The sequence below is a fragment of the Branchiostoma floridae genome, chromosome 2 (genome assembly GCF_000003815.2).
Source record: "Branchiostoma floridae strain S238N-H82 chromosome 2, Bfl_VNyyK, whole genome shotgun sequence".
NCBI lineage: Eukaryota > Metazoa > Chordata > Leptocardii > Amphioxiformes > Branchiostomatidae > Branchiostoma > Branchiostoma floridae.
Window position 1 is genome coordinate 18577454 of NC_049980.1, and position 27349 is coordinate 18604802.

At 39.1% G+C, this 27349-nt stretch overlaps 2 protein-coding genes across 3 annotated transcripts in view; one reads left to right on the forward strand and one right to left on the reverse strand.

The window, feature by feature from the left end:
• Positions 1 to 21505, reverse strand: part of LOC118407776 (molybdopterin synthase catalytic subunit-like) — a 31861-nt gene extending 10356 nt beyond the window's left edge. The window contains exons 1-5 of one of the 2 annotated variants that reach the window (XM_035808296.1): positions 21340 to 21504; positions 19088 to 19209; positions 13164 to 13311; positions 12317 to 12452; positions 7617 to 7767 (exon numbers count right to left, since the gene is read on the reverse strand). In XM_035808296.1, coding sequence (XP_035664189.1) covers positions 7617 to 7767; positions 12317 to 12431 — 266 coding nt within the window. In that variant the 5' untranslated portion in view covers positions 12432 to 12452; positions 13164 to 13311; positions 19088 to 19209; positions 21340 to 21504. Of the gene's footprint in view, positions 1 to 7616; positions 7768 to 12316; positions 12456 to 13163; positions 13312 to 19087; positions 19210 to 21339 lie in introns of both variants that reach the window. The other variant, XM_035808307.1, reaches the window with a different exon arrangement.
• Positions 21506 to 25257: 3752 nt separating this feature from the next.
• Positions 25258 to 27349, forward strand: part of LOC118407736 (sodium channel protein type 4 subunit alpha B-like) — a gene marked incomplete in the record, with an annotated part of 58292 nt that continues 56200 nt past the window's right edge. The window contains 1 exon segment of the mRNA XM_035808256.1: positions 25258 to 26284. Within this exon segment, the coding sequence (XP_035664149.1) occupies positions 25982 to 26284 (303 nt within the window).

Consider the following 27349-nt stretch of genomic DNA (forward strand, 5'->3'; position numbering starts at 1 on the left):
ATCTACGTGTTACGGCGTCATAACCAACGTGGAACGGGGCCTTCTGATTGGTCCGCGGCGCCTGGCTATATGATAATGACACTTCTTCACCTGTAACAAGTACAGGGTGGGCCTTGCCAATTAATACACATATTGGATAGAAAGATTATCAAACTTAGGAAAATGGTGTGCAGTGGGGCAGGATCTAGCAGTCTGCTTGACATGACTGGTTTGGGTTGCATACATCGTTTTGCATTGGGACACACAGTCATCAGCCCCCTTCAGGCATAAGCTCAATGCGTATAATAAACTCTGCCTGTAAAACCACCCAGCACACCCTTTGATAAAAGTACAGGACCTGGAGACCCAGTGAACCTGGCTGAAAATTCAAGCCATGGCAAAGCTGCATTACCCTCCCACTGTCTCATACATCACCTGAATTGAAGACGACTGCTTTGACTTTCACTTGAATTTGTCTACTCACCTGTTGATTATCAGTCCATTAAATGTGTCACATAGCTGTATGTATCCTGGAGAAGTGAAGGACATGGGGGAGCTAGGACCTACCATCTCTATATACAGGGGGGGGTGGTAACTATGACAGGAAACAGCCCTGATGTCCAGTAATAATGATCAGACATGGGAGGAATTCAAAAAAGTTGGTACTAGATACATGATGATATATATTGCTAATGAATGCTTTGATTTACATTTGTAGTTAGCCATAAGAAAAGATAGAGCTAACTTGGGTGTTTTATTTATATACAGATCATGCATGCGTCTTTAATCAAATGTATTGCAAAGTCTATTCCTTTTTGATGATCTGATGCAGGAATGCCCAGTAACTAATTGCAACCATACAACAGCACTTGAAAAAGGGAAATATGTAACATTAGACTGATAGGTGAAACAGTTTATTTTTATATAAATACATGTAGCACCATTTTTGATTCAGCTAGTGATGAGTCTGATTTCTACTCAGCAGGTATTGAAATATGAAATATCCCAGATTTTGGAAGATAAATTGCCTGGATGGTTGTAGTAGAAAGTCGCAGTATAAAATACAAAAATCTAGCGATTGTAGCAGTGTATTTTGTAATCAAGATAGTAATCAGACATCAAAACCTACCTATAGAATGAGCCTATGACATCCAAGATACAAACAAGAAAGCTATACCTACCACTTAATGCCACTGAAGCACATGGCATGTTCAAAACCTGAGATAGTGACAATTACAATGCAGTACTATAGAAAACCACAAGGAGGGCCACTGGTGACTTTGTTCTTTGTTGACACCAACCTATTGAACATACCAAATCCCATAACAATCCATCAATAACTTCTGAATTGAGTTGTGCTATTACATCACAGATCAGGCGTACAGACACAAAAGTTACCCAAGTAACGTTCTTGTTGAAAGTAATATCAACAAAGTTACTAACAAGAGACTAACAATTTGCTTTATCAATTAACTCCAAGAGACAAACTACCAAGATGTATAAGGCTGTACTAAGTGGATTAAAGGATTTGTTGACCAGGAAGATTTTATGGATAAAAGCAAACTATAACCTGCACTGATGGATGTTTTGTGACATCAGGTAATGGCTGTGTCTTATTACTAAACCCCAGAGGCTTTCTGATCAGTGAGTGGGAAGTTACAGTTACAAACAGATGTCTTGCTGACAGCTAAGGACAGAATGGCTGCTTTAAATTGCTCTCAGAAATGTGTGGTAATACCAATAGTAAAAGGAGGTAGATACTCACTACTGACATGCTAATAAAAATCCTTTAAAAGCAGTGCTCCAAATACTTTCTACTGCATACCTGCTTTGGTACAAGTATCATTCAAAATTACCTGCACCAGACAAAATCTACCTGCACAACTCATTCTGTTTTCCTTTTCAACATTGTTTTTTCTGGCTTGGTTGGAAAGCCAACTGTGAAAGAAAGATTTCAGAAAGTATGAATACCATTGTGTATATAAGTATAGTTCTCTTAGGTACACAACCTAAGACATTTTAGCAGATGCTCTGCTGCCTTCATAAGGGGTAGGGCAAAGTGTCGTCTGTGATTACTGTCGGTGGAGACAGTCGGTAGGAAACACAGGTAGAGATGAAAAGAATAAGGTTGTGCCCCTAAGAAAACTATGACCAGTTAGTAGTTAATTCTTTGATAGAATATTACAGGGGGTAGCAGTCAGATCAGCAAACAGAAATCCACATGCAATTTATACATTTATTGAATACAATTGGTTTGGTACAGGTAGCCATCAGCTCCAATTTTACCTGCAATAGCCTGCGTATACAGGTGGTATTCCAAGTCCTGAATATCATCATGCTGAGTTGCTAACTTCTGAATGAAATCAGCATTGAACCATGCACATTTCAACATGCTACCCTAACCATGACTAAACAGTCCATTAAAGATGTCACTATACTGTATGCACATGTACATGTTGATAGAGGAAGTGAGAGGCATATATACCACCTTGGTGTATAGCAGGTTAACTATGATGGAAAAAACCATTGACATATAGGAACATTTCTGGACATTCCCTTTGTAAGTGAAGTGTTTCAGGATGCAGACCTACATGAAAACTAGTTATAGTTCTTGAAAAATAGAGCATGAGGACAATGCAAGGGACTCAAGCAACGTAGGAAAGACAGTGTGGGGCTATGGAAATGTTTAGAAAACTGGGTGTCTAAGGCTTCCTAGGAGTGAAGTTATGGTCAGACAAGTCTCAGCTGAGGACTCACATGGGCAGTAGTGCTCAATATGAACTGTATGCTTTTGGAAGAATCTTGGAACCCTTTGCCTCTATTGTGGAAAACTCTGACTCATCCCCTCCTTCTGTCAACACATATTTATATATGCTGGTGCTGTTCTTAATGATGTGAAGGCTGCATAGAATAATACAAGAACCTGACACACTATTCACATCAACTGCACAAAACCATTCATATGTGCGTAATTCATGTTTCCCAGGGTAGCAATCATTTTACTCCCCAAGCAGTGGTGACGCAATTATACCAATTACTTCTACCTGGAAGTAATCCATATCTATTACGAGTTAAGACATTTTAAAAGGCACTTGAGAATGCCTCATATCTTACCATTAACTGCAAAAGATAAGTAGTCTACACAGTAATTTTACCAAACTTATATATGTATCAGACTGAATAGCCAGGCGCTTAGCAGCTGCAGGGTGAAAAGGTTGTGGGGTTAATACCATACATTCCTGAACATATGTTGAGTCCTTACTAAAGCCATCTGACATGACCTTCCTCACTCCACCTGTGTAACTGTGCACCTGGCTCCAGTTTGGGAGGTAAACATCAATGGAGGGACAGGGATAGGCTCTGCATTCTAATATTATGCCCTAGACACAATGGATCAACAACCCAGTGCTACTAAGGCCTAAAAAGGCTATGGGACCTTAACCCTTTCTAAATAACCTACCAATCAGCACCAAGGACAGACTGTGCAAATGTATTTACAACATCTGCTAGTGTAACCAATCAGCACCAAGGACAGACTGTGCAAATGTATTTACAACATCTGCTAGTGTAACCAATCAGCACCAAGGACAGACTGTGCAAATGTATTTACAACATCTGCTAGTGTAACCAATCAGAACCAAGGACAGACTGTGCAAATGTATTTACAACATTTGCTAGTGTATTTACAACATTTGCTAGTTGTAATGGTGTCCTTTACAAGAGCACATTGGCATCAATAGCATATGTCCTGCCATCTGAAGTTAAGTATGTGCAGCAAGGCACAGTGACATTGTAGGACAACAAATGACTTTGTAATCCTCAGACCACAGATAAGATAAGTGAAGGATCTAAAATGATTCCAAACATCAGCTATCATAACCAATCAGCACCAAGGACAGCAAGCCATTTTACCGTCTGGTTGTCAGTTGTGCTCAAAACTACATTAAAAGGCATTTTTACTCAACCAAACCTTTTCTACCTGATGGAAACTATTCAATAGTAATCTTCAAATATCACCATATGGTGCACTAATGAAGGTTAGTCATCCACCAGTAATCACCATCTGGATTTGAGGTAGAAATCCAAACAATCTGTAAAGGTACAAAGATAACAGAACTAGAATTTTGTTTTAAAACAAGAAGTTCTGCACCAGTACCAAGGAGGACCTAAATTGACCCTATGGACATACTAAGCATCTTCACAATCCACCCATTTTTTATTTACCATACTTTCCAAAGTAAATTTAAAAATAAAAAAAAACACAGATGCACTAAAACAATTACCTCCTTCAAGGAGGTCATATAACATTTAGTTTATCTTATTGAAAAGACTAAATTTGTAGAAGAGAGCTGTTGAACTGACAGTGATGGATTAATTCATCAATGTTAGCGACATCGTTTCCAAATACAACCACTGGTAGTTTACATGAATGACACCATTGAAAATACTGTCTGTACGATATATGATAATTGAATCAGTTATTCATAGTTTTCCATTTTCTGAATAATGCAGTTAATTTTTTCACTACCAAAAGGATTTATATATACCATATTTTAGTAGTCCTAGCAATGGGAAGTAGGGATAGCACTGATGAATGTAACAGGCCTATTGAAATTTTGGAAGGTAAATCCTTTCCAATGTTCAACTAAATATCCTTCTATGCACCTAACTGATGAAACTAGTTACAGAAGTATACCATTTATGAATTTTCCATTCCAGTGAAGGTCACTTCACTGCTTTTTTTCAGCTAAAAACATGATACAGCTCCCTTTGTAAAGCTAGCCTTTGCACTGTCCACGTGTAAATTCCTGGTTAGCAAGCTAAAGATTGAGCTAACAACGGTTATTGCGGCGGTTACTGAAAGGCAAGCAGCTTGAATAAAAAAAAACTGTCTGGAATACATTTTTTTCGCCAGAGCAAGCACTGGTAAAATGTCGCTCTACTTCTCAGGCTATGCTGGGAGGGGCACTCACCCACCCATTGCTACCAGACTTAATTCTCTGTGTGTGTATGTGAAGCAAGGCACAGTCACATTTGTTGTAAGACAAGAAATAACTTTATAATGCAGGCTCTGACAGAATTAACAGCTGTCAGGGATGTATTTGGCAATGAGACAGCTGAATTTTGCTCAATGCATTCATGACTTTCTAAAGAATTCCCTCAGTTTGCAATCAAACAGCATATTGTATGACAAATGTGATCAGGCCCTAACTTGAAATAAAACTAAGTATTTTATGATCCAATTAATTCTAAACCATTTTCCACTCACCAATAATTTTGGCACCATATACAGTATTTTAAAGTGCTGTAAATTTCTGATGTCTTAGAGAGATACTGATCAAATGATAATGATGTGGGTGATGATCTCCAGGAAAACCTGTATGATGGGATTATCAGCCACCTGCTCATTACTCCGGATGAAAATGCAGTTTTTTGCTCCATATATATTTATGCACCTTGCTATTAATGCTAAAGCCTTCTCAGACAATATTATTCTGAAGATTCTGAATGCAATATTGTTACTGTAGTGACATGTTTCTCACATTATTTACTTTTTGCAAAGAGGGTTGTGTTTTGGTAGCATTTGTACAGTTGAACAGTGTTTGTGGTTGAATAGCATAACTTAAGAAGCTAGATGAATTATTATCAAATGTATCAAATAAGGCCTGAATCCTATGTCCCTTGGCAGCTTTTCTTGGTACTGCAGCAGAATTCCCAGGCATACATAATACTCAAGCTAGAGTCTAAGCTGTTGGCATTAGTGCACTATAATTTGTGCTTGGGAATATGCATTTTGGTCCCTGGCTGCTTTCTTTAGGACTGCAGAGGCATTTTTTGTTACAGACTTTTAAAGAAAATAACTAATAAAGAGATTAGTGGATTATGTCACTATATTTTAGTGATAATTAATAAACATACAGCATGATTTTTCTTCATGTAAATGGATTGAACTACCTGCAATCTTTCATAGCCACGATCCTCAAAGATGCTACATTGTTTTCATTTTACAAACCTATCATATAACCTTTTTCTTGCTACCTTGTTTTTAATCAAGACACATAAAAATAGTAATTTTGTCAATTTGTTCCATGTACAAGACTACGGATTTTAAGTTATAAAAATATATCGGATTCCCTACAGTCAACTCACTGCACACTTCATATTGTACACAATTTCTTTCCTATCGTCTATGCACATTTGGACAAGTGTACATCAAACTTTACCCACACTTCAACAGATCTTTCTAACTTCAAGTTGATATCTGTAATCTGGAAGGTACATTAAGTTCCAGTCTGTGGCTAGCTCACCATGCAAATAAAGTCATATATCTACCTTACACTTAGATAGGCTGTTCACAAGAGAGTTACATTGAGTGCCCTCCATAGCAGGGAAATGTAGATCGACTCACAGGTTTCTGGCAGTTAAACTGCCATTAGGGCCACATGTGTGTGACTGATACGTGCTTACAGTAGGTGATGGCTGCTGCCTCAACACATCAGTCTTTCAACTAGTCTTTCTGCCTGGACACAATTTACTCTCACAACATTGAATTAATTGTATTCACTCCCTGGCAGGGACGATTTACTGAGAGATGTGCTACATTTCCTGTCCCTCTGTGGCATAGACATTAGAAGCAAAGACAAGCTGGGTGGTGGGGAAAATAGTATACTGGGCCTTGCTGTTCCTGGGACTGGCGAACAATTGTTTTGGGGGCAAAAAAAGCTAAAATATGAATAATGATATGAAGCACATTGCAAAAGAGACTGTATTACTGTAACATAAAAATCAAGGTCACAGGTGTAGGAAATGATTTGTGAAGATTGAGTCAGCAGTCGAGTGATGATGAGTTATATCAAAACATTATTTTTACATTTATTATTATTGTGACTCCACCTATTTTGAAAAAGAATGTACAAAAAATGTTGCACTGTACATAAGAAGGTTTTCTGTTTATTATGGCCGATCATCATCATCCACTGGTTTCTGCATCTGTAGCGATTGAAACATCCCACATCTTCAGTTAGTATTTCTTCATCTTCTTCCACTATGTTTTGCGTCTCGCGAGCTCCCTTAGCTCTGAGAGTTTCTTTTTGCTGTAATAGGATCTCATCCTCTGTGCTCTAACTCTGCTTCCAGTATGCTAAGCAGATCTACACAATGTCTTTCTTTACATGACTTGTGTCTGCTGGAGCGTAATACAGGGAATTCCAGAGGAGGTGTGCTTAAAGATGTGTCTGATTACACCTCATCTCACCTATCTATTGATCTCTTTGTGGGACATTGAGTCACCATGAAGCATACCATAGATTTTTAAAAGATCAAGGTTATTCCATAGCCTTCTTTGAGGTTGTAGGGTCATTGGTTATTATCCACTTTTTCCTGGGGTTTGTTTGTATTGTAAGGCAGAGTCAATCCCTTTTCAGCTGATCATCAAACCAAATCAAAGTCAGGTACCCATTCTCACACCTGGGTGGAGTGAGGAAAGTTGTGTAAGTACCTGGAGAGATCTAGCCAGCAAGGCAAGGAATTAAATCCATGACTTTTCCATCCCATCTCCATTAGCCCAAACTCACAACTGTAGACACCTCAAGATCTGCATAGCTTAGCCTTACACAGCTAATGTTACAGAGACTTACCCCAGCCTATGAAACACTGCGATGTTCTCCACCTCCCACCTCTCCCTGATCTGTGCACAGATCTTCCTGAGCTCAGTCTCTGCCATTGCCTCGTAAGCCTCATATTCCAGTCTCAGAACAGTCTTACCAGCAAAGTTATTCCTTGTTGTACCTGCATGGTAGCAGAAGGGCAGTTTGTCTGAATTCTCTCACTGCAGACATAGACTTATGACACAACATTTGTTATTGGTTATAGTGTAAAGCCACTTTGCAGATGATAACATTGCATTTTACAGGTATGTCTTATACTTAAATTCACAGGAACTGCATTGAATTGCATGTACATACATCATAAATCATACAGAGTATTAATGACAAAATGGCAGTTGGTTACTTAACAGAAAACTGCATACAAAAAGTTTTTCCTTTCTTCAGAAAAAATGCAGAATCATGCTTCTTAACAGTAGCTTTTACCTTGTTTTTGCCAGTTTGAATACAAAATCCAGAGTAACATCACAATGGTTTCACTCAGAAAATAGGCTTCCTACAACTAATAAGCACAGGACAGGTCATTTCTTTAATACTAGTAGCATGGTTATTCACAGCCAATCGGCATTAAGGACATATTATGCTGACAGGTGTACAACTTGTGCCATCATGACCAATCAGCACTGTTGACAGAGCATGCTGTTTTTTTAAATAAAAGGTAACAAACATGTCAGTCCAATTAGCACATATGATTGTACATCCTCTGTTTTCACCATTCAGTACCAAGGACAGATACTCGTGTTTTCATCACTACCGTCCCTGCCAATCAGCACCAAGGACAGATACTTGTGTTTTCATCACTACCATCCCTGCCAATCAGCACCAAGGACAGATACTTGTGTTTTCATCACTACCATCCCTGCCAATCAGCACCAAGGACAGATACCTGTGTTTTCATCACTACCATCCCTACCAATCAGCACCAAGGACAGATACCTGTGTTTTCATCACTACCATCCCTACCAATCAGCACCAAGGACAGATACCTGTGTTTTCATCACTACCATCCCTACCAATCAGCACCAAGGACAGATACCTGTGTTTTCATCACTACCATCCCTACCAATCAGCACCAAGGACAGATACCTGTGTTTTCATCACTACCATCCCTACCAATCAGTACCAAGTATGGATTGAGCTAATGTATACAATGGCCAATCGGCACCAATTACTGACAATATAACTTCATTTCAATGTGTGCCAATGTGACCAATCGGCACCAAGGACAGTCAATATTACCTCATTTCAATGAGTACCAATGTGAACAATCAGCACCAAGGACAGACATTACTTCATTTTAATGAGTACCAATGTGACCAATCAGCACCAAGGACAGAACCTGTGGTCTTCAATGATGACAGAAACAGTAAAGAATGTTAATTTCAACTTTCAGTATCCAATGAAAGAGCTTACTTTTGAGATAGGGTTTAAAAGATGATGCTGGTTTCAATGCCCATGTTTTTATCTTTTTCCAGGGATACATATTTGCCAAAGTATTGCACATTTTTGATCACAACTCAGTATTCACTTGAGTATAGATTTGTTTAGGTACAGTGTTGATATATTGACATTCAGTATTTTGAACCTGTAACTAAAAGATATATGTGGTTACTGTATAGTATTCAGACCTATCTATGATTCATCTCACCACATAATGACATTAATGCACATTCCCCATCACCTATTAGCCCCAGACAGATGACACCGTCCATTAATTATAGAGGAGTTGGCACTACTGGCTGTCCCATTACTACCTGCGGAGGGACCACTTTAGCACCTGTCCCAGTAAAACACATCACCCCTTACAGGTGTCAGGTGTCCTGGATTTATGTGGGTAGGCTTATTCATTTATGCTAATTGATATTTTTCAACCAATCATCAATAAGCAGCTAAATGACTGGATGATGAAATTATACACTAACACCATTTAAGGCCTGATTGTCAATTAAGCAGCTTTTTACTGGGAGATTATGGAGTGATAACTGAAATAAAACACATTTAAGTAAAATTCTTAATTTGACAAAAAAATCTTTGTATTGAAAAATATTGTTATGCAATGCAGGAGATCTCAGCTAACAATCTCATAAATATTTGAAGATATACCTTCAGTTCATGATCGAATATACAAAATGAAAAAAGACAAAGACTAAACCTGCCGGTATGTTATGATGATCATAGACTATATTTACTGTTTATAAGTTGAAAATTGTGTATATCAAACAATCTATGATCTACATAAACTCATTCTCTTTAGTTGAAACATTCATTTACTACAGGAAATACCTTAAATTTAGATTTGTCACAAAGCATTTTCCATCCAACAGATCTACAAAAATACCCACAAAATGTAGTCTATTTGTGTGATAAATTTCATCTCAAAGCATAGCATGAATAGTACAGGACTTAGTTTGTCTTGTATTCTAGTGGTAAATTGTAAAACTTGTCATCTTTGAGATACAATTGACTAAATCCATCCACATTTTATTTATATTTGTTAGAGTTACATGAAAAGATACACTTGGCATTCAGGTCCAGACCCAAACAATTTTACCTACATGCAGCCATACCTGTTACATATCTACATGGCTTGTATGTCGTGGATAAGATTGCTAAGACGTTGTTGTGAAGGTGTTTAGGGAGGTGCATGTTATTTGAGATTGTTATATTGTTATTGTACAAATGTTATTCGAATTCATGTGAAAGACGTCCATGGATTTCTTTACAACATGATGCTGCAAGAGCAATGTGACCATTACATATCCAGTCACATGTCTCACATGACAGTTTATATCATTGGGTTCCCATTTGTGCCCACAAGAATTGCAATGACTAACTTGACCCCAATATGGGAAACCTATGACCTTACAAAAGATTGTATTCTTTGTTGAAGGGAGAGGATTAAGTGGCTAGAAGGCCCGGTCTCAACACATTCAAAATAATTTACTAAATGGGATGTATAATCTGGAATATATCAGCTTGAAAGTAAATGTCAAGCCAATTCAACATTTCTGCATTGTCCCTGTCTGAATACTAGTGTGTTATGCTGAAGGGCGATTATACCGGCTATATACATACAGATACAGATTATGCTGCTCCCGCATTTCCTTGTAATCTTCAATTCAAGCATATACTTAGCCTCTAGTTAAGCCAGTGTCACACCGTCAACAACATTCAGCCAAAGTTGTTTATCGCCAGAAGGCTGCTGTTTTCAAATATCATCAGATAGTCAAGTATATTTTGCCTGAAAATGCACCTGTTTCACTGGACAGAGCTCAGTGACCTACTAAATTAAATGTTGGCCATGCCCTAAAAATGGCATGTTGATAGGGAAGATACTGGTCATCATATTCTGGCTGAAAATGCTCTTTTGACCCCAGAGACTTATTGGCTAAGTCCAAACTATAGCCTTTCCACAAATATTCTCCACCCAACTGCTGAGCTATGTCATCATTTCCAGGCTATTTGATGTATCGACATGTACAATGTAGTGACTGAGACCGCGACAGACGCCGCCATCATGCATGCTGATCCCGCACCATCCCCACTGTAATTTGTCATGGCCTTCCATCCCATATGTACAGGATTTTCTCTGTCCTTTGATACAACAGCAGTAACAACACCTCAATCAAGCTGGTGCACCCTGGGGGAATGCAGTACACACGCATCTGTGAGTGCCAAACATTAACCGCACCCCGAAAGCAATAAAGCCGGCCTCTCCAGAGCCCTGCGCGCAAACATGTAGGGCCCTGATTTTTTCTGCTGGGACATTTGTCATTGTCTGTCCATATCAGCTGGGAATCAGAACTGACAACACTCAGATATATGTTTTATTGTAAAGCCTACAGACTGATGTTGGCTCACACTTCACATTGTGTGACTTTAGACCTGATCTCTTTAGCCTCAAATTTATGGATGTCAGCTGCTGATTTCAGCACATTTTATTTAGTCTGCTTTTAGCGATTCAACAGTCAGGAATGGAAATTGCCGCAGTGAAAGCTAATCTATTGATTTGATATCTATTAATCCCAAAATTAAAAACAAACTACAAAGCAACATTATTAAAGGTAGTGACATTCTTCAGAATAGCCAATCTATATGTACCACTGATAATGGACCAATGATGAACCGTTAGTGCTTGGCATGATTGTATATTCACTTATAAGTATTCGAGGATGGAGATGAGGGGAGAATATATGTGGACAACGTCTGAAAATAGGCAATTAGTTACTAATCAATTACTGATTTAACAGGAGAGGATGGTGTGTCAATTGAAAAATATAATGAAAAATATAATTCTTTCTTTTAACTCTGATAGTAGGATGCTTGATTCATGAATACAGTATACTAGTAAAGATCTCACTACGACAGACATTATCCACTTTGACTCCAGGAAAGACACAAAAATATCTCCCAAATATTAATTCATAAAGGCAGCCAAACTTTGGTCCTTACATCTTAGATTGTGTAAACTATCTTTATCTGGTATATACTTGTATTAATCAAATTATTCAAGAAACATTCAAAAACGGGTTATGCATGCTACATAAAAGTGTGCATTTACTGATTTAGAGTCAATAGTATATGTACACCAATGGTATAGCAAACAACTAAAACACCATGTCCACCAGCGTGTTACGTAAAAATATTCAAAATATAGGACTGTATCATCTTACCAATGAAAACAGAGATGGCTCCTGAGGTTGGTGAAGTCACCAAGGTGGTCAGTTCCTCAACACTGAGCTGGTCAGTGGTCAGTTTGATGTGATCCTTTCCTTGTACTGTGGACATGCTTCTGTGTGGAAGTTGTTTCTGCTGGTCATAATATATAGTTTCATAAACATTAATAAAAATGACAACCATGCACTACCTGCTATAACAACTGTACATAATAACTATACATAATATCAGTTGAATAAATGTTAATAATTATTTCTACGAGTGATGCATAATTATATTATTATGTTAATTGTAAGCATGCTAATGTACATGTAGTATAGTGTCAGTCCTATGTGCATGTGGTTTTAAAATGTTGTTTCAATTACATTTATCCAATACATTTCAATCTGAGGGACTTAATTTTGAGGCAATGGTAAAACAAAATTCCAAGGCACTTGAAATGTTTGTATTGTGATGACTTTGCCAGGATAGGGTCACAGGAGTAAGGTCACAGAAAACCACAGCAAATACAAATCTACGCTATGCACTGTGACAGTAGAAACACATGATTTCTTTGCTCAGACTGTTTTGAAGTTAAAATTGAAATCATAATTATATGTCATTCACAGGCTTCAAGACTAAGAATTGAAAAACACAAATCAGTAAAGTCCTGGGCGGCTAAATATCTAATTACATACTGCACTGCCATGTACATTATCCCGTTACAAAACACAGCTCTTATTGGATACACCATTTTAATAATATCTCTTGATGTAAATTATGTAGAAGTGTACGAAGTCAACATTTGCTGGTTAAAACATCAGATTGACAGCTTAAAAAATGCATGATTGTACATGCTGCTACCTGGCTGATATTGAACTTGAATCACCCTCCACTGATTGGTGGGATTACTGCTACCTCATCACCAGGCTGGAGGGACAGGGGGCTGTTGTCAGGGGTGATATACTCTTGATTGACAGCCAGCACCAGGTTGTTCGAGATGATAGCCAAACTACAGAAAAAACATGAGGCATAGATTAATATACCCATTGTGGTATTCCATCACCTTGCAACTCTATCTTTGTCCAACGTTGAATTACAAGTATACAGAATAATAGAAAGACTAACCCCGGCAAGACAAGCCTGGAGGTATAATGCAGAGGAGGTGCATGGTTGATATATATATCTTACAGTTCTCTCTGTCTGCAATATACATTTGTATATATATATACAGCAACTAAATCAAATTCTAAAATGCATGTGAAAATAGAATACAACACAGTGTATTCTGTATCACCCAACGTACTAGCCCGACCTCGGGTAGGACCAACTGGAGAAAACACATCTTTCAATGCGAAATGCGCCATTAATTGATAAAATCTGGCATTCTCAGACAAAAAGGTGGAAAAGGTCCTAAGTCTATCACCCGGTCCAGAACACCTGTATCAAATGTTATAGTGGCCCAGGTTTGACATAAAACCAGAGACATTTATTTTCATCTCACATTGAGTTCTTAGGAATATTCCATTGAGTATGTAATAAACTATGTACTTCAAGTTGTCACTATAAGTAACTTAAATAAATTGATTAATCATACAGCTCCTACATGCAATCTATTTCAACATAACTGGTAATATCATAAGTGTTCTCTTCTATTTTTACATTACTATTTATCATATGTGCTAAGCTTCACACTTATAATGATCTACCACTTATCATTTAGAGCATTTGTTGCCAGGTTTCTCATCCCACCAAGTAATTTTTGAAATTAGAAGATACGTGAACTGCATAATCTATCTTACAGACTGTGACACCAACAATTATGGTATAATTCAATTAACAAACACATATACATGTACATTTGTGCCAAATATACACTTTCCTTTAATGTTCTTCAATATTAAATGTTTTTGTTGCAAGATAATCTATTTATGGCTGCATTTGAATGTAGCCACCAGTTTTGGAAACTTAAACTGGAGTTTGCAAAAAACATTCTTCATACAAATCAACAGTGCTTATAACTATTGAAACTACTATTATTTTCAAAAGTTCATTTTTCCAAAGTCACTGTGCTGGGTTCCAAATTAGATACATATTTGATTACCTTGCAACAAATACTTTCAGTCTGAAGAATTTTTGATGTTGCATATACTCAATAAAAGAAGGAAAGATGAAATATTATTATATTTTATGCAATTGCCTAGTACATGTATGTTAATTGAAGATCGATGCTATGACTGTTTTCAAATTGTATTTTGGTTGTCTTGACTTAGTTTATGTCATAATTCTAATATTATTAACCTTTAAAAAAGGCAGAAATAAAGGAATTGATTTAGTCTACTTTTGATGTAACACACAAAGAATGTATTTGCTTCTTCTTCATCTAGTTTTTAACAATGTAAGACAAGTAATCTCATTATTGCATGTTTCCCACGGTTCACAATAGAAACCCAACAAACCATAAGTTGATTTAATTAGACCGTCATCAGGCCAGCTTGACTGTCACCAGTAGTGGTTACGCACCATGACTACTAAAGAATGCACAAAATAGGCAGATGAGTGCTGCATACAAATGGTACACCATGTTGTGCAATGTGAAACATCAATGCCGTTAAGGCAAACACTAAGAAATCTAATTGATATATGAAATTATTGCAGCTTTTTTATGCACCTCCACTTCCTTGCAGAGTAAATGCTGTACTAGACGTACCAGACTAGAATACAGTATATTCATTTAAGTTTGGGGGGCGGGGGGACTTAATGTTGTGTTAGGTGTTCATGGTGTAAACCATAGTAACCTAATGCAAGACAGGACGTATGTTCTCAGGACGCAAGTTCTCAACACGAAAACCAGGACCATGCCACCACCGTACATAATAATTCACAATTTACAGTGCATCTTGAAAAGCTAAATGGTCATCAAAACTTCACACACAACAATAGCAGAATATTCGATTCTGTTTGACATGTTAAGGATGTCAGTGACCTGTGAAGCTGTCGATAATTGATGTCGCTCACCTGTGACACCTGTAGGAATTGAATCTGGAGGCCACAGGGCCACAGCAGAATGGTTCAACCCTTCAACTGTCATGGTCCAATTAAATCAGACACAGGCCTGTCAATCAAATACCCAAATACCAGAATTGAATACATCTGATTTAGCCATTGCAATATACATGAAATACCACCTGCATATGCAGCTGCATATGCAGGTTAGTGAAGGTAATATTGATAATACTGTGCAAGTATTTCTGTACCTGCACCTTACCTGCATTGGTTCATGTACTGGGTTTTATACATACATGTCCTATAAATGTAGCTGCATATGGAATTTGTTAGCTGCATTAACTGTTACCGCCTGTAACAGTGTAAAAGAAAAAATTGCAATGGTTCCTAAACTATTTTAGTATGATCCATACTTCCTCTGGTGCAGGTAATTTTCAATGTTACCTGCACCAGTGCAGGTGTGCAAAAGAAGTGTTTTGAGCCCTGATACAGTTGCTGTAGTCATGTGTAGTCATGCAAAACTGAGAATTCAAAATGTGTAGGTATTTATTGTGTATAAGGCATATTAATTCAATCATTGAATGTAACTAGAGTTATACCTCATACCGTTGCCAGTTATACCTCATACCATTGCTATGTAATTTTGTGTTATTACAATGTTCATCCCTTCTTTCCAAACCATTATACAAATGTACATGTATGTTGCAAATATCCTTGTTCAAAAAAATATGAATGTAGAATTTCCTCATTACAAAATGATGTCAAAATTTACACAGCCTGGCTGATGATACTCACTATATACACAGGAGTCACTAGTATGAATAAGCCATCAATTACCACTACATACATGTAAAGATATAATGGTATAATTTTCTTATTGATAATGCAAATTAGGTCATGATTAAAATCATGACCCAATTTACATTCATACCTCTCAAACCAAGTTACCTAAGTAATGAGTTTGCTGTCACCAAGCACACCTGAAGTACAATGTATAAATTTTCTCATTGATTATGCAAATCAAGTCCCACCTTGTATAAGCAACATACTAATAATATGTGATAGAACATAAATGCTATGGATGACCTCCTCTGCGTATTGACCATCTCCATTTCCTTTTGAAATCAGGTGAAAATTAATGTGTGCACTGATGTCATCCATAAAATGCATTTGCTGTGGGCTTATGATTTTTTTCTTATGCAGGAAAACTATTTAATGTCCTGAATCTGCACACTGTCTTGGTAGAGCTTTACACATTCTGATTGTATTAACAGAATCTATTTCTGTCTATCTCTGTGGTTTGAACTAGTTCAGTCTGTACTTTTTAACAATTCTTACCATCATACCCCATTTTTGTCTAGGACAGTATTCTGACTGGTTAGAAGAAGAGACAACAAGCACAGTTTGGAGGTTGGCATGATGAATGGGTGGGAATGTCCTGATTTGGGTCATCCACTTGCCAGTGTAGCAGGCCCAGACAAACTAGATAATCGGGATGCAGCCTGCATTAGCAGCTGATCCAGCTGTCTCCATCACGTAATCCTGACAAATACCGGATACACTGTGTTCAAGGAGGTATACTTCATCAAACTTGACAAAGACAATGCCATCTCAGAACTCAAGTTAAAGAGTAGAATGCTGAGTTGGTTTTTCTAAAAGGGAGTACAAAGAAATGGAGTGACAGGTTAGGGGGTGGCATAGGGTGGCATGAGTTTTTAAGAAATGTAAGTTAAGATTGGGTTATTCTTACACTTTTTAAGGAGCAAATTACTGTCAGGTGGTTTATTACCTTTGAGGCAGTGTGTGACCTTGTAGGATCCTTGGTCAATCAAATTTTCATGTTGTTACAGAATCAGCTCCTGTGGGTAAAGGGGTCCATGGGTAGAGTATAGGAGCCCAGTGTCTCTCTTCTCTTTGGAAAAAACTCTCATCATAGATTCCAGAGTTGTGGTTTGGAACAAATACATATAGGACGTGCGCAAACTCTAAAAAATAACATTGCTCAAAGTGTCATTCAGTGAATGTCTGTACCAAATATACACCCTTCTGATGTTGTTGAACATGAAACCTTGTTGCTATGCAAACTTCCACTTGTGACGTCACAGCATACATGGCTGGAGATTAGGAAGATGACACCGCGACTTGTTAAAAATGTTCTATTGAGAAACTTTAAGCAACCATTCTGTGGTAAAATGTTGTGTATCCATGTACTTTGTGAGGATTATGCACATGCTCAAGAGAGTGTTTTTGTCAAGTTGCATTCATGGTTGCTTGTAATCATGACTTGTTGAATTTTAATGTCACTGGTAACATACATTTTAATCCACTGTGTCCTGGACATGGTATTGGAAGACAGGGCCTACCCCTCTCATTCCACTGCCTTTTACCTACAACCAAAGTCAGGTACTAATTTACACTTGTGTGGAGTGAGTAAGATTGTGTTTCAATTACCCAAGGACACAAGGTCAGGCCCAGCTACTTGTAGGAATTGAACCTGTGACCTCTTGATTGCATGTCTGCTAGGTCATAAATGCCTTGAGGAATACTGTAGATATGGGACTAAAACATGAGCTGAAGAACGATATGATTATGTGATGACTATACAATTGAAAATCATAAAATGCCAGTACTGGAATGTTGAGTATTACTGATACATGTAATACCCTGTGTTTCAGCTCATGGAGGTGACTCTAACATACAGGTTAAGTAAGACCTTGTAGACAGTGTGATGGATAGAACTGATCAGATTGAGTAAACAGTACCAGGAGAGCACAGATTATGGGTTTGGGCACAATTACAGTCACGTCAGGATGATGGAGGATCACATTCCATTAGATTACACCGGTCATCAGTCATGGCAGATCATCACACTTCTGTCAAAAAATGGAAGGATCAGGTGACACATTAATGTAGGTTACAGGAAAATGCGAAGGTCCTTCTTGTGGCAATTGAGTGAAAAAAAGTCGTGTAAAGTACCATTAATTTCCAAGGCCCAGGAACGATATGTTGCCAGCCATTTTAATCCCATGTTCCCTAGTATAACCACTAGACCATCATGTCGAGATAAAATATATCATGCCAATATAATTAATGACTTATCCCATTGTATATACACATTTCACCTGGAGTATTTGAAATGCAAATACAAAGATCACATTTTACAATGTACTGCGATCACTTCACAGTCATATATAAATCATACATTATGGTTGTTGTCCCTCTTGAATAAGCTTCACAAAATAGGTTAGAATCCATCTCATACCCTTGACTGTATAGGACAACATCCATCACAATTTCCATAGCCATTTGGTCACACAGTTGAACAAGCACCACAGCAGTTCACTGTTTTCAACTTCTATTCATACTCTTTCCCATAACTATCAGTTGCAAGTGCTAAGCAGATTTAGAGAAAGCAGTTTGTACCATAATTTAAGCCTTTGGAATGATCCATCCAGACATGAAGCATGGGCATTGAGTATTGCTAAGCTATTGTACCGGTTCTCTTACAACGTTGGATGTTGTTCACCTTGTAACTGCCTTATGGCACATAGGAAGTTTCCTTCCTGTTTGTGAACCAGGGTATATTTCCCTTTAATTTCCTTAAATGTGCTTTAGTCACCTCGTTGAACAAGGAACACCCATTTTACACCTCTATGATGTATCAAAAGGTGGGGACAACCCCAACTGAGATGCCCTTTGCAGGGTTTGATCCAGGGTGTCCCAGTTACTGAACTGTGAGTGTGAGGCTGCTATCAGCTGAGCTGCAGGGACAGCCCTCTCACCTTGGATACCTGGAGACAATGGCTGCCAGCAGCTGAGCTGATGTAGTCTGAGCTGGGATGGACAAGCTGGCCTCCTTTGATCCAACCAGCTCTCGACTCTTCGCAAAGAACAGAATGTTGACCTGGATCAAAAGGAACAAGGAACTTGATTGGACTCCAAAGAAGATACCATAATTAAATTTAAATGGACTTATCTTCACAGTGGGAGAGGAGGTAGCTGAGTTTTTTTATATTGCAGTTTAAACAACTGCATTTATGATTTATGCAATGCAAGATAAATTTGCTTGTAGTGTAACGAGTTTGTGGTAAGAGGTCACTGTAAAAACTGATGACATACAAGTTGAAACCACCACCTTCTTACTTTGAGGACATCTTCATTGTCAGCCTAAACTCAATAATTTCCAAGACATTATTGTGCTTTGGTTTCAAGACATATGCTGTCTTCATTTCTAAGTTCTGCAATATCTTATCCATACAGTTTTCAGATGTATGCTTTGCATCAGGGGATTCGGAAAAAGATGAAAGCTCTGCAATGACCCTTCCCTTTCCTGCTGAGCCATTGCCCTTCACCAGATACAATTTGGCTATATCTTAAAATCAATCTCTGAGAAGATATGGGGGTTACTTCTGGATGTTTTCGGTGACATCCATCACTCTTTTCCAGCATCACTAGAATGGCAGAACAAAGCAATACTAGCATTACATAACATGCAACTGGAAAAAAAAAACAGTTGAGCATGCCTAAGTCACTGACTCGTAATGGCCATTTGTAAGTGTCACTTAAATCATGTTAGGGTAGTTCCTATGGTACAAAAACACCCTAGATACTGATGGGATCATGAAGTGTAATTCAGCTATGATTACGTTAAGACATCATCTTTAGAAATGGTCCTAATGGTCTCAATGTAATAAGCCTCATGGCAGGCATGTATTAACCCCTATCGTATGAGCTCACAATGTAATAAAAAAACCTCCATGGATCTTTTGACAGGGTACTAAGTAGGGTAATGCTACTTCAAGGAAATTTCTTATTCAGTTGAATGTTCAACATAGCCAAAAAGCAATAATTCATGAACTGCTTTAGCTGCAGAGGGTTTTTGTCAGGAATTGCATGTTGCACAAAATGTTCTGGTTTCAATCTCCCAGTTGGGTCATGTTCTTACATATTTTTTTCCTAAATAACTACTTAATAGTTGGTCAGTCTTGCTTAAGGATGTCAATAAGTCATCTTTTAGCACCAATTTACAGGACCACCCTCTGGGTTATGGTTTATGATAAGGGTTAGGGCTACCATTAGCCCTGGAGACTCTGAATGCTGCCGAAGGCGTGAACATCTCTGCTGATATCTTTTACACGTTTGCGTACGGTGTCATAGAAAAGGCTACTGGCTATGGCAGTTTTTGCTTTTCCGGGGCATGAAGAGACTTTTTTCCTCCTGTTTTCTACACGTCCCTGGCTTCCCTAAAGTCTTACCTACTTAGCTGTTTTTAAAAACCCCTAAGTACTCCACAAGGCGACCTGTTACAAATATTTCTCACTGTTCTAACAACTGGGCAGCCATATTGGAAAGCATTCAGATATGTTCGGTACCAGCCAGTGCCGTTCCCGGGAATCTTCCAAAGCATTGTTGGTCACCTTCGGTAACGTTTCAGCCAAAATTGGGAGGCTCGGAATTGCTACTGGCCTGTACGGTACCGCATATCTCCGAACACTTTCCCATTTGGCCGCCCGATTGTTGGAACTGTGGAAAAAGGTATCATTATGCCTCGTAAACACAAAAACTGTTATCGTCAATAGAATTTTCCATGGCTCCGTACATGAACATGTAAAAGATATCACTCAGCAGAAACGTTCACTCATTCGGTGTCTTCAGGGATAAGGCTACCCTGTGTCATTCACAAGTATCCTGTCAATAGTGCAAGGGGATATTATTGACAGGAACATCCTCTCAAAAATAGTCATCATTGAAAGGAACATCCTGTCAATGTCCTCATTATTTCCCAGATTAATTTTGGCTCATATTTTCTCGTTTTGTGACTACAAAAACGTCACATGTAACTTCCTGTGCCCCTCCCCTTTTCTTCAAATGTTAGTTTTGTCGCGAGATATTCTCAGCATATCTGTTTTTGAAGTACAGTTTCATGCATGAAATACTGATCAACAATATCATTTACGCTGTAGACTGCCTTACTCTGTTCCAATGCATTAAATAGTGCGTTAAGAGGATGTTATTAGCAGAACAACAAACCCACCTGCACTTCTGCTAGCGCCATAACCTTTGACATACTATGATTTGAAAGCATCAAAATGTAAACAGCGTAGTCTTATGGCTATGAACTACAAACCGTTTGGAAAAATCCTACCCTTTTAAAAATTAATATATAATTTTCATTCTTTATTATAGAATAAGAAGAAAAATCTATCAAACATTAAGGCCATATCGTACGTACTTCAAAATGCGTTTGGTTGGGGATGTCAATGACGGGGGAAATTCAAATAACGTTACACGTAAAAATCTAACAGAAGACGCACTGCAACATTATTCTACAAGACGTTTCGCTTGGGAGATAGTAGTGGCCGTTATTTCTTTTAGTTGCCTTCCTGTGTGCGAATCCTCAGACAGCCGTGAGAAATCCCGGCCACTGATCACACACTCACCAAAACATCTGCTTGGAGAATACTGCCACTTGTCATGACGTCATTGACTACAAAGTTTGTAGTGTCAACTTCAACGTCGGAAGTCCTTCAATGAAACGAGAAGCCCTAATGAAAGTGATTTACACAATTATTTCTTCCTTTCCTTTGCATTTTCTAACTAAGTGAGATTTGTCAAATTCCTCTTGGCTTCGAATCCCTGGAGCCAGGAGACTCTACTACTCACCTCTTGTGTTTCACTATTTATACTACTAGCTGTATTTTTTTGTAGGAACATCATCCGAGAAACGGTGGCTTAAAGGATCTTAAAGTTCAAAAGCAGTATTTTCCTTTAGCCTCTGGCCTCTGCCAGAATAACTACGCCGGCTATAGGAAGAATGATTTGTCAGGGGAGTTTGGCCACATAATGGTTAGGCAGAGGTGAGCAAAGGAGAATGAAGGAAAAGGCAGGTGACACAAGTGATTTTTTTAATACGCGATTGGTGGGCATCTGTTAAGAAACCACTAGCGACATTGTAAGTTTGTAAAAAAAAAATTTTGTTTTGTTTGTTTGTTTGTTTATATTAAACAATACAACAGTTTTAACAGTAAGTGTAAGCTTCGTAATACCGGCCTGTAAGATCCACTCCTACACTGGGATGGTACCCTACTCTTATCCACGGATGTGATGCGTTCCTTGTGGTAATAGTTACTCGTTCTCTTGAAACACAGGGCCTCCGCTTCGCGTACCATCCGAAACGGGCAGTCCCTAACCACAGGAAGGTATCATTTGCACGGGTAACTGGCAGGAAAGTATCTTTCCCAAGGACACAATATTATGACCTGTTAAGGTATTCCTACTAGGTTTTTTTAGAACCTTAGCCAACAACCCTACCCACAAGGTGCACCGGGACTGGATTCCAGGCTAAGACTGTACATAACAGTACCAGTCTTTCCTGTGTATTTAACCCGTTTGTCTGTGTACTCTTCTGTGTTTACCAAGGTGCGCCTGCATGCCTACGTGTCTAAAAGAACCCACATGTCTTATTTGTTTTGTGACCAATACAGGTAAATATTTTCGCAAGCGGTAGTTCATATCAAGGTTCATCTTGGGGCGAGTAATTGTAGCGCAATCAATGAATAATCGGCACCGAATACTCTATGTAATAGAATAATTGAGAATACTCAATAACAAAATCCAGGTGTGAATGAAAACAATGTTAGAAACGCTTACTTTATATTTCTTCATATTGTTCAACGTTACTCTCACTTTTTCTTTATATCATATATCTTTGTCTTCAGTGTAAGTTTGTATAGAATTCGACCCGGAGTCTCCACCAGAATCACACATGGCTTTCTGAAGGCTAAAACTACGGTAGAAACACGGCAATATGAGACAGAGGAGTGACGGCTGTGCATGACTTTGGGCAGTTTCTATCACTTGTCCGGCCAGTTTGTAGAATAGTCTGTTGGAGAATAGGATTATTACTGTATGAATAAGAGTCCGAGAATTTAACGGATATATAGTTGTCACCCATGTGTATGTGTACGTAACACCAGAGACATACGATAAATGTGTCACCTTTAATTTAAGCTTAACCTTGTAATGCACAGTAAATCACAATGACATACACGTAGGGCAATAGTGATAACCTTTATTATACATTTTAGCTCATGGGTTTTACACACACACAAACACATGTAAAATGACATAGATACAAATGTAGTTACAAGATACAGATAGTAACAAGAACTAGTAATCTGAAACATGTGGTCAGCTTCTCGCTTCTTTGTAATGTCAATCATGCTAGGCGAGATGAGCCCAACCCGCACAAGGAACATAGATTTCTTTCTAAAAGAACAAACCTGCTTTTCTATATGCCGCTATATCTATGTCATGCCTATATACATACATATATATATATATATATATATATATATATATATATATATATATCAACATGTACATAAAAGCGAGGTAATAGCACCCATTCTCAACAATGTTGTTTTACTTACTACTTACATTGAAAATGTTCAGATTTCCTTAATATTTGTTCCCATATGAAGTTCAGAGTAATCCCTCAAAACTGATGCCTTTGCTATGCATGTCTCGTACAGTTGTTGCACAAAAGTTCATAATAAGTTCATATATATATGCAATCATTATGTTATATACGTACAGGCTGAGCATGATGATTGCAGTCATACTAGTCAGTCCCATATTTATGGTAATTGTTAAGACATGAATAATTAATAATCACAGGGGAATAAAAGTTAATGTCAGCCACGTATCGATGGGGACCAAATTAATAGGAATTACGAGTACACTGGTTTTAAGCGACACTGTCTCTAGCTGTGGTGTCACTGCACACGCGATGTTTGATTCATTGCGTGTCTCTTTGTGTGTGTGTGTGTATGCTTGTGCGTGCGCGTGTCTTGGATGGGTATCTTAATGTATGAGTGACACAAATTCTACAAACTAACTGCCATCTTTAGAACCCCCCCATGAATGTATTCGATTTACACCATATCATGTCATCCCGCTATTAACATATTCACACACACACACACACACACACACACACACACACACACACACACACACACACACACACACACACAAATACACGCGTTGATTTCACATTGATCATGATGTGATTTTATACTTGCCACACTCGTACGTATAGCCATTACCTGGCAATATCATGATAGAAGTAATTTACGACGTTGTACCATTGGTCATGGCACCGTAAACATGTTGTACAGGCTACCACAGAAAGTGAGTGGTGTTTCCCATAATTTGTGATGTCATGATTTCGTGACGTTTGGCGCTCAGACAGTGCAGCCGTCATTAGTACCCATTTTTCACGGCATGTTGACATCGATTATGGTGTGAGGTACAATCCCTGCACAGGAGCTGCAATGCTTGCATGTCATGGGCTTGAACGGGGCAGGGCAGTACAAGAGCACCCACCATGCTATATTAGAGCCCTGTCTATTGGCAGGGATTGGTAGCATTGAAATGAAATCACGGCAAGAGTACAGCACTCCTTTATCTAGCTGTGCAGGCTTTTCGTCGGGGGATTTTCGACGGGGAGTGAACATAAAGGGGACAAGACAAAAGAGAGCTTTCCACGGCAAGCAAAACCCGTTCATTATATATTCCAGAAATATCCGATTGTAGAGCAGTATGGTAAATATTGTGCAAATTCTAAAGAGAAGAAATTGATACATCATTGTGTTTTCTTCCGAACAAATATTCTGTCGGTACTAACGCGTTTTGTTTTGTATGCAGAATTTCAACACACGAGCAGAGGCAGGCACGACCCCACCGTTTATTTGATTATCAAGACCCCGGTATACTGGCACCGCGGCAAAATCATTCCTATAAACGTGATTAAAAACAGTGAAAGAAGGGACATCTTCGTGTAAAATGTATCGGAATTTGATGTCATTTTAGCATGATTCGGTCCGCATCGGGTAGTCCCTTCATTACGTGGGAGGGGAGGGGATGCGAGGAGTGTAGTGATTCGTTCGACGTCACGCATCAAACGGCCGTAGTTGCTATGCAAAATAGGGTTGTGTTTGGCCCCAGAGATACACCATAGGAATCCAAAATCAGAATGAGGCTGCTCAAATATGTGATTGCCGAGACGTATGGAGGGCCCGACTCGTAGAGGTTTTTGGAAACCAGCCCTGGATGTTTTCGAGCACACATTTCCAGCAACGATTAGAAGAAATCTGGGGGTTCTCAGCGAGTAGAATTTGTGGACACGTTGTTAAACCGGAAGAAGCCACTACCGAGCTTCCACCTGTGTAGGTCGGACAGGTATTTCTAGGTTGGTCCGGCGGATTGGTTGTCGCCCAGACGGGTAACATACACCTTCGCTCTCTCCTACGTGAGTCGGATGGAGTGACGGCTTGGTTGTGTGGCTACGAACTGTATGTTGTGTTGTGTTTTGCCTGGATTGAATACCGTCGTTCTCGGGTTCCACCTTGTGCCCCTGAATTGTATTGTGTACCCGCGGATCAATAGGGTAGGGTTAAGATCGCCAGAAGCGCGCAGTGTGGTGAAAAGGAATCGGGTATACGTGAAACATGGCGGGGTAAGGCCTGTGTCTCGGAGATTTCACCGCCGTTCGGATGGACCAACCCTTCTAATATATCAGCAGCACTGAGATTCCTCGACAATGTTTTGGTGTGTTGTTGTCTAGTCGATGATGTCGTTTCATTCCGTAGTTGTGTCGTGCCTACAAGGCAATGGAGGCGTCTTCCCATAACCCGAACTTCAAGCCGCTTTCCCCAGAGTCTCTGACCTGCATCGAGCAGCGGCGAGTCGAGAAGGAACAGCAGGGGAAATGCTCGAAAACCGCGCTCAACGCCATGGTGGTGGCCACCACCTCCACCACGGCCAACGAAGCCGTCCAGGAGGAAGAGCTTCTTGCGGTCAAAGATCCCGACCTGCAAGACGGGCGCGTGCTGCCGCCCTCCCTCGGACCCTTCCCGGAGAAGCTGACGGGGCAGCCCCTGGAAGACTTCGATCCCTACTATCAGAGAGAAATGGTGAGTGGTCATCCTATGTTTGCGTACGTTATTTACTGAAGGGACGTTCGTGTGCCGGGTATAGTTGACTCGGAAATTCCTCTATAAGAATGCCAGTTAAGTACCCATGCCCATACAACGGTTGATGCGACATGCATAACCATCGACCTAATTCTTGACTGATGGACCCCCTCTGTACAAGGGCCCATAAAAACACGGGAACCATTCCCACAGGTGATCGGCCCCGCATATTTTAACCTAGCGTGGATTATGGAAAGAAAAAAAAAAGAAAAAAGTGGAACCACAAATGGCCTGCGTCATGTGACGCCGTGTTTAGTCTTTACTTGGCAACATCGGCCAGCGATATATGATAACCAGCTTTTTTGTTAAGAAATGTTTGAGCAAAAGAAACTCAAAACACTGCGCTAAACAGGTGTTAACGTGGGTCCAACAAACACCACAACCGGCTACTCTAGCACTAGGGCAACCCAACAGGGGAATATCTCCGGTTTTACCGGTTTTATAATGAAGTCGATAATTGTTTGGTTGTTGAGACGGTACGCCGATGTCGTAGCCACATCTAATTTCCAGAATATTCCATACAGAAATGTACTAGAGCAAACACCAGGTAGTCGTGGTTCGTCGATAGATACCCTCATGTTTATCTATCTCAGTCAAACAAAATGATACATAACTGTACTGTTTTATTTGTGGAGTTCGAATAGAATCCAAACATCACACAGAAAAGATATCGAAACATCAGAAAGTTCCTATTTGCAACCCCTGTTTTTCCCTACTACTTACGTACGAACGTATATATACCTATAATTAAACAACTCCCCCAACAAGGCTTACTTGAACATCCGTATGAAATCTTCTGTATATAACAGCGTTATGAATAATTGATGAGATAATTAGTGTAAATAGAACTTGTACATTTGTTATAACTGGCTGTACACATTAGCACTGTACTGCGCGCCGGGGCGCCGCCAACTGTAGCTCCGCGATAAGGCGGACATTCTAGTGAGCGAAACGGTGCGAGGACGAGAGCACAAACCCTACACCGTGTACTTAAACCAGCCATGA